Source organism: Bactrocera tryoni, chromosome 1 (assembly GCF_016617805.1).
Source record: "Bactrocera tryoni isolate S06 chromosome 1, CSIRO_BtryS06_freeze2, whole genome shotgun sequence".
Classification (NCBI taxonomy): domain Eukaryota; kingdom Metazoa; phylum Arthropoda; class Insecta; order Diptera; family Tephritidae; genus Bactrocera; species Bactrocera tryoni.
Window position 1 is genome coordinate 56,213,339 of NC_052499.1, and position 14,028 is coordinate 56,227,366.

At 34.7% G+C, this 14,028-nt stretch overlaps 2 protein-coding genes across 2 annotated transcripts in view; one reads left to right on the top strand and one right to left on the bottom strand.

Moving 5' to 3' along the window:
* The window catches only part of LOC120766746 (cysteine-rich secretory protein LCCL domain-containing 2), a 29,996-nt gene extending 20,952 nt beyond the window's left edge, over positions 1-9,044 (top strand). Inside the window, exons 2-5 of the mRNA XM_040092416.1 lie at positions 1,829-2,029; positions 4,535-4,695; positions 5,738-5,835; positions 7,039-9,044. Of these exons, the coding sequence (XP_039948350.1) occupies positions 1,829-2,029; positions 4,535-4,695; positions 5,738-5,835; positions 7,039-7,729 (1,151 nt within the window). The 3' untranslated portion in view covers positions 7,730-9,044. The remainder of the gene's footprint in view (positions 1-1,828; positions 2,030-4,534; positions 4,696-5,737; positions 5,836-7,038) is intronic.
* A 2,471-nt stretch (positions 9,045-11,515) lies between these two features.
* Positions 11,516-14,028, bottom strand: part of LOC120782568 (protein timeless homolog) — a 495,677-nt gene continuing 493,164 nt past the window's right edge. Inside the window, exons 17-18 of the mRNA XM_040114906.1 lie at positions 13,585-13,785; positions 11,516-13,522 (exon numbers count right to left, since the gene is read on the bottom strand). Coding sequence (XP_039970840.1) covers positions 11,667-13,522; positions 13,585-13,785 — 2,057 coding nt within the window. The 3' untranslated portion in view covers positions 11,516-11,666. The remainder of the gene's footprint in view (positions 13,523-13,584; positions 13,786-14,028) is intronic.

A 14,028-nucleotide genomic window follows, 5' to 3' on the forward strand; every position in this document is an offset into this window, starting at 1 on the left:
TATAAAGAGTTTAAGCAGAGCTCAAAAATAAATTTTTAATAACTACTATATATGTATTAGCATCATAAAAAATCAATTCAATAAGCTAAATATCTCCTCCAACTGGCTTGCAATTCTGCAAACAGCGAATCTTACTGTCTACGATCACAAGATTTTTTATTAAAAGATTACTTTAGGCGTTTATATATAGATGCATACTTGATTGTTTTTGTTGAGAAATCACATTTTTGTTTTAAATTGCATGATCCTGGCGCCGCCAAGAACCATACGGCCATTGACCTTTAATGTATCCTGATCCGTAGTTTGGAACCACGTTTCACATATGTACATAATAACTTTTGTGTGAATATCCGTTGAAAAGCTCATGTTAAGCATTCAAGCTATGCTAAATTCCTTATCACACTTCAAGCTTATTATAATTAGTTGACTTTTATCTACATTAGCAATATTGTTTGTTTAGGTGGACATTTATTTCAACGTTATTAATAAATTTTACATAATTTTTTATCCAATGTGACTTACTTGCTGTTGGCGTATCCTAAAATAGCTCAATGATGTCACTGATTGACTTGAACCTAGTTTATCAACTGTCTTTAGGCACATTTACATTAAAAGCTTTTTGAAATCACTGAAATATTGTCGAAGCGGCCAATAGCATTTATTATTGTTTTTTTTTAATTTGGGTTCAGCACATTAATCTTCGAATAGTTGACAAAAAGTTTAACACTAACATTACAACAAACTACTGCTTTCTTCACAGTCTTCCAGAGTGGCCGCTCTGGCTTTATAAATATTTGATTACATCTTTCACCGAAAAATTTACATGTGAATGGATTTGCAACCTTTTTAATTGCCTTTGTAAGGAGACAAATGTGTATTTGATTGGTCGCAAGAATGACTAAGGCAAACGCTTAAATCTTGTAATATGTTAAACAGCTTGGAGTATTTGGCGCTGAATAGCCGACAGCGAAGCGTGCGCTGTTGCCAGGTGACTTAGATTTCACAGCATTTGTTTTTAAGTATTTTTTTAACGACGACTTGTCTCATAAATTGTGCACACGTAAAGAAAATAAAATTAAACGATTTATACAATAACAAGCGAAGCTGAAAAATCAAATGACCAACTTTTTGGAGAAAAGTAATAAAATTTAAAAAGCACCAATAAAAATATTTTAAGGTAAAAAATTAAAGAAAAAAGTGAATGCCGATGAAAGAAATAGGCGACTAATGAAGTCGCATATTAAAGTGAATTTAACAGCGCTAATGGCAGATATTCCTATTATTGTGGTTTTAGATAGTCTGAAAAGTCTGGAATTAGCGTGCGTAATCCGTAAGAGCGCGCTGCGCAAACATTCTGCACAAATTAAGCGGTGATTAGCGCTCGAACGACACCGGCTTTGGGATAAACCCAATGAGCGCGTTTAGTTGTGTAACACAATGTTTGCACAAATTAAATATTTATAAATATATTTTTAATTTTTTTTAACATTTTTTTTATTTTTTTCAGTTTTATTTTTTTCACTTTTTTTTGGAATTTTTTTCAAAGCATTTAATTCGAATTAGGCTCTTTCAGCAGAGCGACCGGTGAAAGAAATGTAGCGGCAAATAATCGTTTTTTTTTATTTTTTTTCTTTCGCCATTTGATTATACAAATGAATTTAACTAATTAAAAACAACAAAAAACAGCGCCGCTAAATAAGCGCTGTTGCAACATTTAACCGCATATTATGCAAATTAATCCGCCATGTTTTTTGATTTTGCTACTTTTAACGGTCATTAAATTAAAATAAATATTTATTGAACTGTATTTTTGCATGTCATTTTGCAGTTTCTGGCCTCTCTAACGGCGAGCGTGAGATCATCCTGCACGAGCACAACAAATTGCGCCAACTGGTGGCAACGGGCCGCTATCCAGGTCAACCGGGCGCTGAAAATATGCGTGAAATCGTTTGGGACGACGAGTTGGCGGCGCGTGCGCAACAATGGGCTAATAACTGTGAATTCCGTCATGACCCCTTGCGAACGATCAGTAAGTTATTGAATACGCATTTTGTATGTCACTACAACAAACACTAACCACCGTTTTTAATGTTTTCACTGTGTGTTAATCCATTTGTTAAACTAACTAAGTTTTATGCAACTAATACAAACACACTTACTTACACATATACAGAGAATTGGATTTTCGAAAAAAAGTGTGTGGGAAATATATAAAAATTGTTTGGTTTGGCGTTTGTGACTTGAAAAGTCTCTTAAATATACAAACACAAAAAGCTTTTTTTACTAACAAAATAAATTTTAATTTTAAATTCTATTTGCATTGCGGGCAGTTGTAAATTTTGGACTTTGCATACAACAATTGTTCGCAAATAACATTTGGAAAATGTTTGAAATTATTTTTAAGCCTGAAAGTGTTGCAGAATTTATGACGAGATAGAAATTATGAAATAACAAAATAATTTTTTTTTGCTTTTTTACTAAAATTATGTTATTAAAAAAATTATAAAATTTTTTGATGCGAAAAAATTATTTTTACATTTAGAATCCTTAAATTTGATGCAGTTTTTTAAATTAAAAAAATGTAAATTTTTTAAAAATTAAAAAAAAATTAGCTACTAATTAATTAAATTAAATATAATTAGTTTTTAATTAATTGATTAAAATTTCTTATAGTAAAATTTTATAATTAATTAGTTAATAATGACTATAGTTAAATAATGAAATTTTGAAATTAGTAGTTTTGTAAGTATAATAAAATTTAATTAATTTTAAATTAAAAGTAATTTAATATACTTAAAAATTAAAATTAAAATAAAAAAACAAATTCTAAATTAAATTAAAAATAATTACTTATTAATTTATTAATTAAAATTAAAATATCACAAAGTAAAATGTTCTAATTAATTAGTTATTAATGATTATAATTAAAAGATTAAATTTGTAATTTATTACCTACTTACTTTATTACTTAATTACTTACTTTATTACTTAATTACTGTTTTTTACTTTTTAAAATTTAATAATTTTCTAAGTAAAGTTAAACAATTATTTTTTTTAATTTTAAATTTTAAATAGTTAATTTTGTTTAGTAAAATTTCTTAATTAATTAAATTAAAAATTATTAATTCATTAATTTAAATTAAAAAATCGAGTTGCAAAATTTCCAAATTAATTAGTAGTAATTAATTACAATTAAATGATCAAATTAGTATTTTTTTTACTAATGAAAACTTTTTTTACTTATTAAAGGAATAATTGAAACATACATTTTTTCAAATTTGTACATTTAATTAAATAAAAATTAAAATTAAAAAATCAAATATTAAAGTCTTCAAATTAATTAGTTAGTAATGAATAAAATTAAATAATTAATTTAGTAATTTATTTAATTATGAAAATTTTTTTTATATTATTACATATTTTAATATTTAAATTTTACTAATTTTGTAAATATAATAAAATCATTAATTTTTTTAGTTTTTTTATAAACAATACAAAAACAACTTGCAATATATTTATGAAAAAGTATATAAAAATAACAAACACTCGACCTTGCTTATAAATGTCCGCTTATATTGTCTACAGGACATGTGTAATTAACAGCATGAAAAACTGATTCACAAATAAGCATATAATACTAAAAACCAAGCAAATACAAATTTATTGCAAAAGGAAAAACGCTTCATAAAATATAGAAAAAAAGTATATATGTATATATATAATATATGTATATGTAATTCCTCTCAATCTTAGAGAATGTGAAACCACCATATAAAACAAAAAGTAACCGTAATCATCCATATCCACATAAATCATAACGTTTAATTAATCTTACACTCCAGAAATCGTCCATACCAACAGTCTAATATATCAAATTCCCAGCACGCCGCATGCATGCAAGCACCGTTTGGGCGCAAACCAATACGTGGGTATTTAAAAAAAATCGTAAAAAATGCAAGAAATTAAAATAAAAAAAAAATTAAATAAAATTTCAAAATAAATCTCGAAAAGGTAAAAAAAGTTAAATAAAAGCCCAAAAAAGTTAAAAAACTTTCAAAAAAATACAAAAAAGTAAATAAACTCCAATCCGCAACCGGACAAAAGTTCGTTCATTCCAAGGGCAACTAAGTGTACCACATTCACCACAGGCGTGTATCTAACCTACTCATGACATAATATTTTTGTTAAATAACCGCAACTCTTGTTTTCTAATATCAAAACTTCAAAAACATAAACAAAAATCAACCCAAAAACACCAAATTGTAACTAAAATTGCATGTCTATGTTCCTCGTACAGAGAACGTTTTGTGTGTCTTAACCGTTATATGTTGCACTGAGTTGAATAATTTCGCATTATGTGACAAACTGTTATTAACTTGATTTTACTTTTCTTTTATTCTTCCAAACACACACAATTTTTGTCACTCTGCTTATCTCCATTGCTGCTCTTCTCCCGCTAATGTTCCCGTTCGCTGTTTGCTGTTTTGTGCGCCACCGTTGGATTCACCACTGGTCAACATCTTCATCACAACAGATCGCTTCACTATGGGTCAGAACTTGGCGATTATTTGGAGCACAGCCCCGCTCGATGCCTCCGACGGCGATTTTCCATCACGCATCCAAAGCTGGTTCAATGAAGTGCAAAAGTACTCATTTGGCGATGCTTGGTCACCGAAGACTGGTCATTACTCTCAGGTAAGAGAGTGGATAGTGGGTGAAAAGAAGTACTAATGTTATAAAATTAAATATGCTGCACAAAATTGTAAATAAAGGGTGATCCATTTTGAGGTGGAAAAGTAGAGCCTTTTTTAAAGAAAAGACGTATAAACTTCAAATTTAAGAGGAAATGTTTATTATCATTCAAAGAACATTCCTTGGCATTTATTTTTTAAGGATTATCTCTTTCAAATATTGGTCGAGGCTACGTCTCAGATAGTCCATCCGTTGAGTAAATTGTTCGAGCATTTCGACTGGTAAATGGCGAATGTCACGGGTGATGTTTTGCTCCAAGGCATGAATCGAAGTGGGATTGTCCTCATGGACTAGACTTTACATATCCCGAAAACGTGAAATTATCTGCGCACCGTAGTGTTTTCTCAAAAAATTGATTAATTTGTGATGTGTAGAGTTGTCTCGTTGAAACCAAATGTCGCTGGGATCTCGAGCTTCAATTTAAGGCATCAAATAGTCGGATATAACGGCGCGGTAAGGGTCGGCATTCACGGTTACGTCCTCTCCGGGGTACCATTTTTAAAGAAATTTGTTAAAAGGACTATTGAAAAAAGGACATTTATTTGAATTGCCCATTATAGTAGAAAAACACAAATTTTTGGAACAAGGAAAGACTTTAGAGCAAATCAGTGTAGAGAGAAGAGTGCTACGATAATCGAACAATCACATTTGGTACCAGTTACTTAATATAATGTCCATATTTATTGAATTATACGCTTATCAGAATTGAAGTATATGTATTTCAAGTAAAAGGAAACATAGACTAGTTTCCTTTAATTTTTAAATTTTTGAGATAAGGCCATTTCGGGTATGTTAAGCATGTTTGTTCCATAAGATATCCCTTGATTTTATTTTTTTATTAAATTTTCAAGTGAAACCCTTTTTCATAAATATTACACAAGTTCAGTTCTTCGATTTTCATAACAGAATTTTGGTTTATTGCCATACTTTAAGCTTAAATTGCATTTATTTCAATTTACTAATTATATTCTGCCTATCTTTTCAGCTGGTCTGGGGTGAAACAAGTTTAGTTGGTTGTGGTTTCTCTGAATACAAAGACTCAACTAAATACAACAAGCTGTACGTTTGTAATTATGGACCAGGGTAAGTAAAAGAAATTAAGTAATTTGAATACTTAGCTATTAAGACAAGGTTTAACTAAATTTTAATAAAACTGAAAGGTTTTTTTCGTTTAGTAAATTTTATTCGTAAATTTTTACAAAAATACGATGTTTAACTCAAACTTTCGCTATAGTCCTCAGCCGGAATTTATTTTTAACAAATTGCATTATTTTAGAAGTAAATTCAACTCTCAAAACACCAACTGAAATTTGTACTATCAATTTCTAATTGATATTTCTAACACTCTACTTCTGATGGTCTGATTTTCGGACTCTATTTTCTTGACATTTTCGAATACTTCTGTTTTCTTCCAAGAATGGTGGTATGATGATGTGACAGTTTCATTCCGTTTCTATTGTGAAGCGCGTTTGACATGAAAGTGTGACGTCATGATTGAAATAAGGCATTACGCATGCAATAACTTAAAAAAGCTTTTAAATAGCTTGACAGTTACTAGTTCTTGAAAAATCCATCGCAAAAGATGAGATTTTTTTCAATCAATCATTAAGTCTTGTCTTTTTTTGGTTAAAATCTTTTGAATTCTTCTTCTATTAAAGAAAATACAACTGTAATTTTTCAGTCAAATTTTGGCTCAAAAAAGGATGAATTAAGGGGTTTTATCCACTTGCAAGTCAGAGAAACGCATTTGTTGTGAATTTTTGCTTTTATGAATTTAAACTGTTTTAATAATCGGTGATTAATTGTGAAAGATTAACTCCTTTCTTTCCGTAGCCTTTATCCAGCAGAACTTCCGAATAAAACTCTTTAGCGGCGAGGAAGCTTTTTCAGCTTTAATTTTTTTTTTTTTGCTTGCGATTTAGTACATCATATTACAAACCTACATATATGTAGCATAAAAATTTCAGCTTACGCTGTCAGATATAACCAATATATGTATAAACATTTCATAATCAAAACTCAAATTTTGTTTCAATATGGTTTCCATTATATCGTAAGATACATAAGCAAAAAATCGACTTTGAGTTTCTGGAAATGCACAAGTGTCTATAACCCCTTCATAGAGGAACGAGATCAAATTCGTTTTTTTTATTTTTTCAACCAAATAACCCAGGTATCAGTTAAGAATACCTTTAAAAATACACATACCCCTCAACTTTTTTTCAAACACAACTACATAAACTCACATTAACGCCAAAATAACAATTTTTAATTTTCTCATTTTAGTGGAAACGTCGTCGGTTATAATCCGTATCAGGTAGGTAAGCCATCATGTGCGACATATGGCTTGCGATCGTCAGCGCGTTATCAGGGCTTATGCGCACCATCGGTAGCGCCAGTTGTTAGCGCCAACGCCATTGACACGTATGAGTACAAACAAACTAGCAACAACAAAAAAATCCCATATGCAACGCAACCAGCTACAACATCAACCTCTTCTTCTTCTTCTTCCTCTTCCTCTTCCTCCTCCTCCTCTTCTTCTGTGTATTCTTCCAAACAGGCGACGCACACATTTGGTCAGCGTAAGACCGCAACAACAAATTCCGCGTTTAGCGCCACACTACACAAGGCTACAACAACAACAAGCACAAGTGGCCACAAGACGTACACAACTCAGACCGGTGGCAGCAGCAACAAATACAAGAACAAGCTCGAGGCATATCGCCCGTCCACAAGCGAATTCCAGAGGTCCGTACAGAAGCACACCATTCTGAGGACCTACCTGACCAATCCCAATTTGAGTGAGCAACAATTGCAGCAGGAGGCACAAAAGCAACAACAACAAAATGGTAATGGCGATGTCGCCACCGAAGTATACGTTTTCGACGAAAGCAAACAACAACCACAACAAATAGCAGCCAATACAACACCGCAACCGGCCAAGCGCGGCTGGAGTCTCTTGACGTGGCGTGGCTAAATCATTTTCTGTGTGTATGTGTCCAGTGAGTGGGTCGCTTGCCGTTACTTATGTAATGATCGTGCAGCGACCATTGTAGCGCATAATTGGAAGGGCATTTAGGTTTCCAAAGTTGTGGAAATATTTTTAGTGTCATTTTGTTGCATGTGGCAAGTGAAAACTCCAATACGATTACTACTGTGTAGTAACGTCAAATATGTGTGCCGCTTCGCCACCAAATTTATTGAAAAAATTAGATGAAAAAATGCCAGAAAAAATACTTTTTTCACTATGCGCCCTTCTGTTGTTGTATTGCCATTCAAATTGTATTTGTAATTAGTGACTATTGATAAAACAAAAATATTCCTAATATTAACGAAAAATTTATGAATTTAAAATTCACACAGCTTTCATTAGTTAGTAAGTAGCGCGCTCGCTAGTTAAGTCTAAATACAAACTATTACATTTATTTAATTTAAACGATCCTCAAATTTTTGTCACAGCCACGCAAAAGTTCACAACTACCAAACACTGCCCACAGCCACGTCACATCAAGCCAACAACTACAATTTTCTCTTTTCGAAAACCGTTAAGAATAATCTCCAATAGACTTCAAAGTTACAAGATTTCATCGCCTCAACTCAGGGCTTGCCATCAATTGCCCACATATGAATCTACTCTTCATATAATACATAGATACATAGATGTATACCTATACACATACATACATATATGTATATCAACAACAGGCCATATGTCAGTTAGCGACCGATATTTCGCGCCATTTTACTGCCGAAAACTGCCACCAGCGATCAGCATAGAAACATACATACATATATACGCAACTATTATATAATTCATAAACTATCATTTTAGTATTAGTAAGAGATAAGTAAAGAAAATACATACATACGCATATGCACATAATATACAAAACTATGTAGTCGCCTATGATACGAATGTTTGTATCAAACGTTTGTACCCACATTTGACTAACCCATGCATACAGTACACACATACTATGCAAAACAATAGTGACTAAAGCAAAAGCATAAAACATATACATACGTACATACAATATTATATACATATGTAAGCATGTTCGAGTATGTGTATGCTAAATTTGCTGAATACCATTTAGTCTATAGTTATTAGTTATAAAAAGAGAATGTGCAAAGAGTTTTGCATAAATATCGCATGCGATTTTTTTTAACAAAATGACTCTTGTAGATTTTAATTTTCACCGCCATTTTTATGCAAAACGCTTTGTAATGAATTAATTGTAAAACATTAATGCAATAGTGATAATTTTTAAGCAAATATTGTGTGAAGTATTCTTGCGGAAATTATAGTAATGCATTATGAATAAAAAATATATGTATATAATTATCTAAAAGATTTTTTGTTGTATGTTTCAATAAATATTTTGGAACTTGTCTCAAAACATTCACTTTTCCAAGCTGGTGCTCCGGGGTGTGTAAAAAATTTTGATGCCGATATATTCGAGACATATTCATACATACAGTGGTTACCTACTTGTCACTTCTGAGCGCCTGGTACAATCCAACAAATTAACGTAATGGTTTCGGAAGAGTGTGTTTGAAATTTTTTGTTGCAAAAGAGTTGCCTAGCTTAATGGGGATTAAGAGTCTCATTCCTAAATCTCATTAACGTTTCCAATTTATAGCCAAAAGTAGGGATAAACCAAAGCGCTATCAAATTACATGCCATAATTATTCAAAATAAATTTACAAAAATAAGAATTGAACCATTTCGAGGTTCCCTACTTTTTTTTTTTTTTTAGAAAAAAACACAGAAATTTCAAATTTAATAAGAAATGTTTATTATCATTCGATAGAACATTCTTTGGCATTTACTTTTTGAAGATTATATCTTTCAAATGTTGTCCGCGCCAAGGTCTCAGATGGTCATTCACTGAGTCCAATTTTCGATGACTCGTTTGAGCATTTCGACTGGTAATTGGCGAATGAAACGCATGATATTTTGCTCCATGGCCTGAATCGAAGCGTGAATGATCGCATAGACTTTAGATTTTACTTATCCGCACAGGAAAATATCGAACGATCTTAGTGGTCAACCGTCTGTTCACCGAAGTTTCCGGCCTTTTGAAACCAAACGTCTTCGAGATCACAAGCTTAAATTTTAGGCATCAAATAGTCGATTATCATGGCGCTATAATGGTCATCATTGCCGGTTACGTTCTCAACGGTATCATTTTCAAAGAAATATAGACGATGATTCCATCGGTCCACAAAACACACCAAACCGTTGGTTTTTCTGAATGAAATGGCAGCTCTTGAATCATTTCAGGATGCTCTTTTGTCCATTGAGCCAGAAATGGGCCTGATCGCTGAACAAAATTTGGATCGAAAGTGTCGGATCTTCTTGGAGCTTTTTAAAAGCCTACAAAACGAAGCGATCTTACCTGGGAAGTTTGAACGGGTTCAGTTCTTGCACCAGCTGCCTTTTTAAGCTTCCAATTTAAGATTTAGGATCATACGAGAGTCCGAGTTGCTGCGAACGGCGCCGAATCGCCTCTCCATGGTCTTCGTGTACACCCAAACCTGCGGCTGCTTTAGTTTTTTACTGCGTGCTGGGCGTGGTCTATTTGGTCGAATATTATCCAATAATGAATATCGTTCAAGCGTAAGTCGTTCCATGATGAAACGCCTGCTTACATGTCACTTAGCGTAATGGTTTATTCTGAGCTGCCGGAAGAATGAGGCTAAAACATTTTGTAGCACAAGTGTTGCTCAGCTTAATGAAAATAAATGGCTCATTCGAATATCTCATTTCACTAAGGAATTTTGAGTAGTACTAATTTATCGAATTCAATAAAAAAAAATCGATTTTCCGAAGCCACCACACGATGTATGCTCGAAATTTTTAATGTAAACATGTGATCCAAACGATAATCTAGGCTGTGAGCATTTAAAAAAATGTTTTTCCTCAACCTATTGCAAAGATATTTCAATGAATATTCTACAAATTGTCGCTTTGTGTACTGAAATTGACTTTAATGAGCTAGCGGCATGAGGTAGGTAAAAAATTCTTATGCAGAAATGTTGCCCAAGCGATGGCACTCAGCAAGAAATTGTCAAAAAAATTATACCGCTACTGGTTTTCGAGATATTGCAGAAAAACCTTTCTACAGCTACTTGCTTGTCACTTCTGGGCGCCTAGTACGATTTGCCAAATTAGGGCATGGTTAATTTTATCTGAGCGCTTGGCAGGATGTGTATGAGTGACAAGTTTATTGCATACTTTTAGGCGCACACGTAAAAGTTGACATAATATGTCACCGGATGCAGAGCATTAAATATTTTTGATGCTGCATACTTTTAGGCGCATTTTCAGATATGTTCGAAAATGTAGTTTCCTGGGTACCGTAAACAGCAGGATGCATTTTTTTGATACAAAATTATTGTCCAAGATATGCAGGGTGCTGGTTTAGAAAACAAACTAATTTTTTTTCGGAACGGACCCGGATTTTTAGGATTTTTATAAGGCCAAGGATTGACAAATCGGCAGCATTACGCCAAATTACTTCAGAAATGTTTTCTGGCGCTGCAAAACAACAACAGATGACAGAAATGTATTGTACAGATATTTCAAAGAATCGCCAGGATTATAGCTTCGTATCAGAAAAATATAATAAATAAATAAATACATAAAAAACTTTTAAACTTTTTTAATCATTTTTTCAACTTTTATTTAATTTTAATGAAAATGAAGATATAATTCAAACAATTATGATAGTACATACAAGGATATACATACATATCTTATGCTATTCTACTAACAAACGAATTCGGCAAATAATGGACATAAATATGATGATAAAAAGTAAATAAACATTTAATTCAAAATTAATTCAGAATTACAAATTATGTAATGTGCGATGAACGGATCCTTGGAACTTTGCAGCTGCAATCATCTACTCATCATCGTCATCGTCGTCGATGATAGCGAGACGACGTCGTTTGGCTGGCTCCTCTCCGCTGTCTAAACGTTGTTGTTCCTCCTTAGTTGGTTTCCGCCGCATGATGAATGCATCCTCTTCCTCGCTATCGGGCTGTTTCCCAATGGTGGTGTCATATTCCTCATCGCTATCGTCCAAAATGTTACGTTTTCGTTTATTTGTTGTTGTGTGTGCTGCAAGCTCATCAACAGGTCCTGTGCTGTTAGACGTTGTGATGATGTCATCAGCAGGTGCTTGATTTCCTTCTGTGCTAACAATGCCAGCATCCAAACCGCTTACACCGTCATCATCTTCAGCCGCAACCTCTTTGTCGTCTACAACACCATTATCGTTTGCGCCTTTGCTGTCTTCATTGACGCCCTTGTTCATTTCATCATTTACATTGGCGCTATCATCTTCTTCGCTATCGGAGTCAATTATATTAGCGCGCCGCATGCGCGTCTTGTTGGTGTTGCTGGTCGTTGCTGCGGCGTCTTCGTCGTCATCTTCATCGCTGTCGCCAAGCTCAAGCAGCCGCTTGCGGTAGTCTTCTGAATTGAAATTAAGCTCGTCCATTTCTTCGGTGTAAGTGGTTGCCTCACGTTTCTTCTTGGCGGTTTGTGATTTCAGTTGATCGAATAAATCGCTCACAACATCGGATTGCTTTACAACGGTTGACTTTGCGGCCTCATCATCATCATCATCATCATCATCATCATCATCACTACTGATGGCTGCTTGTCGCCGCTTTTTGTCGAGTTTTTTTACGATTTCATCAACCTCAGTTGCATCGTTGTCGGAGTTTTTATCCACCTTTTCACCTTTGCTTGCTTTGCTTTTACGTTCACGCTTCTTCTTTTGTCCAATACCCGCACGCTCAGTATCCTCTTCATCGCTTTTGTTAAACATTATGCTGCGCATTTTTTGCGCACGCTTCTCGACAAAGTCATCCATTGCGGCCATGCGTTTCTTATGTTTTTCGGCGAAGTTATCAAAGAAATCTTCCTCGCTTTCACTGTCCTGCCTTGCAGCACCGCCAGCATCGCTGTCGGAATCGCTATCTGACTCATCATCGTCATCATCATCATCATCCGACTCGTCTCCGCTAGCGACCTCCACTGCCGTTTCCGTATCAGCACCCTCCTCCTCTACACCTTCCATATCGATGTCGATCTCTTCGCCAGCTACGATTTTCGCACGGAACTTCAAGTCAGCTGAATTAAGATAGACTGGTATTCGCCAATAGCTTTCTGTACCCAACAATGGTGGCTGTATACCCAAAGCTACGATGATCTTTTGGAAATCCGTATTCTCCATCGCTTCACGTGCGATCTCTTGCAGCGGCACCAATGGCACTCCATCATCTTCTTCACCGGGTTCTTCGGTATCTTCGGCTGCATCGTCAAGGCATTCCTTCAACCAATCAATGGCCTCCTGATATTTATCGGCAACTTGTGCAATCAGCGCCTTCACAGTACCCACATCGAGTGGCGTACGCACGATCTTACGCTTCACCGGTTTGGCAGGTTTAGCCGTCGCCGCCAACTTGTTCTTATTCTTCTTCAATTTATCCTTCTTCTTCTTCTTCGACGTCTTGGAGGCCTTAGGACCACTGGGCGATAGAAGTTCGCCAAATTGCGGTTCATCCATGTATTCACCCTCGTTGTCACTGCCTTCCGAATTGGCACTTGCCTTCTTCGACTTGCGTTTCGGTTTCTTCTTCGGCATAATCTCCGATTTATCTGCGATTATGTGCAGTTGCAGCAGACGTTGTATTATCTGACGTTTCGTGCGGCGATCTACGAATTCGTTGATGATGCGTTGCAAGCAATCTGCAAGTGCAGGGCGATCAAATAAGTAATGTGTTTAGAAAGTCTTTTCCCAAAAAACTTACCGTCCTCCAGACGATGTTCGTCGTAGAGACTTTGCAGTTCTTCATCTTCCTCTGTAGACCATAGCTTCTTGTTGGCCGCACTGGCAGTCGTACGCTTTGTCGGTGCCTTGAATACCAGACCCATTTCCTTCATCTTCTTAAGCACCATGCGCCGCGTGCGTGTCTTCTCATTCAGATGCTCCAATATCCAATCAATCACATCTGCAAAGACAAATGCGTAAGAGTTTGGGGTAATATAACAAAACTATTTCCTAAATCAACGAGTGTCGCCTACAAATCAATCAGCCCCCATGCACTTTCACAACACTTGTCCCACAAAAAACTCATTTCCCTCCTTCACATCCAAACCGAGCGTTTAAGGAGGGATTTAAATTTAATTTGCCAAAATGCGCCCTCACCACAGGCTTCAACTACGGTAAACCCTTTTCACCAACTAAATGGTTG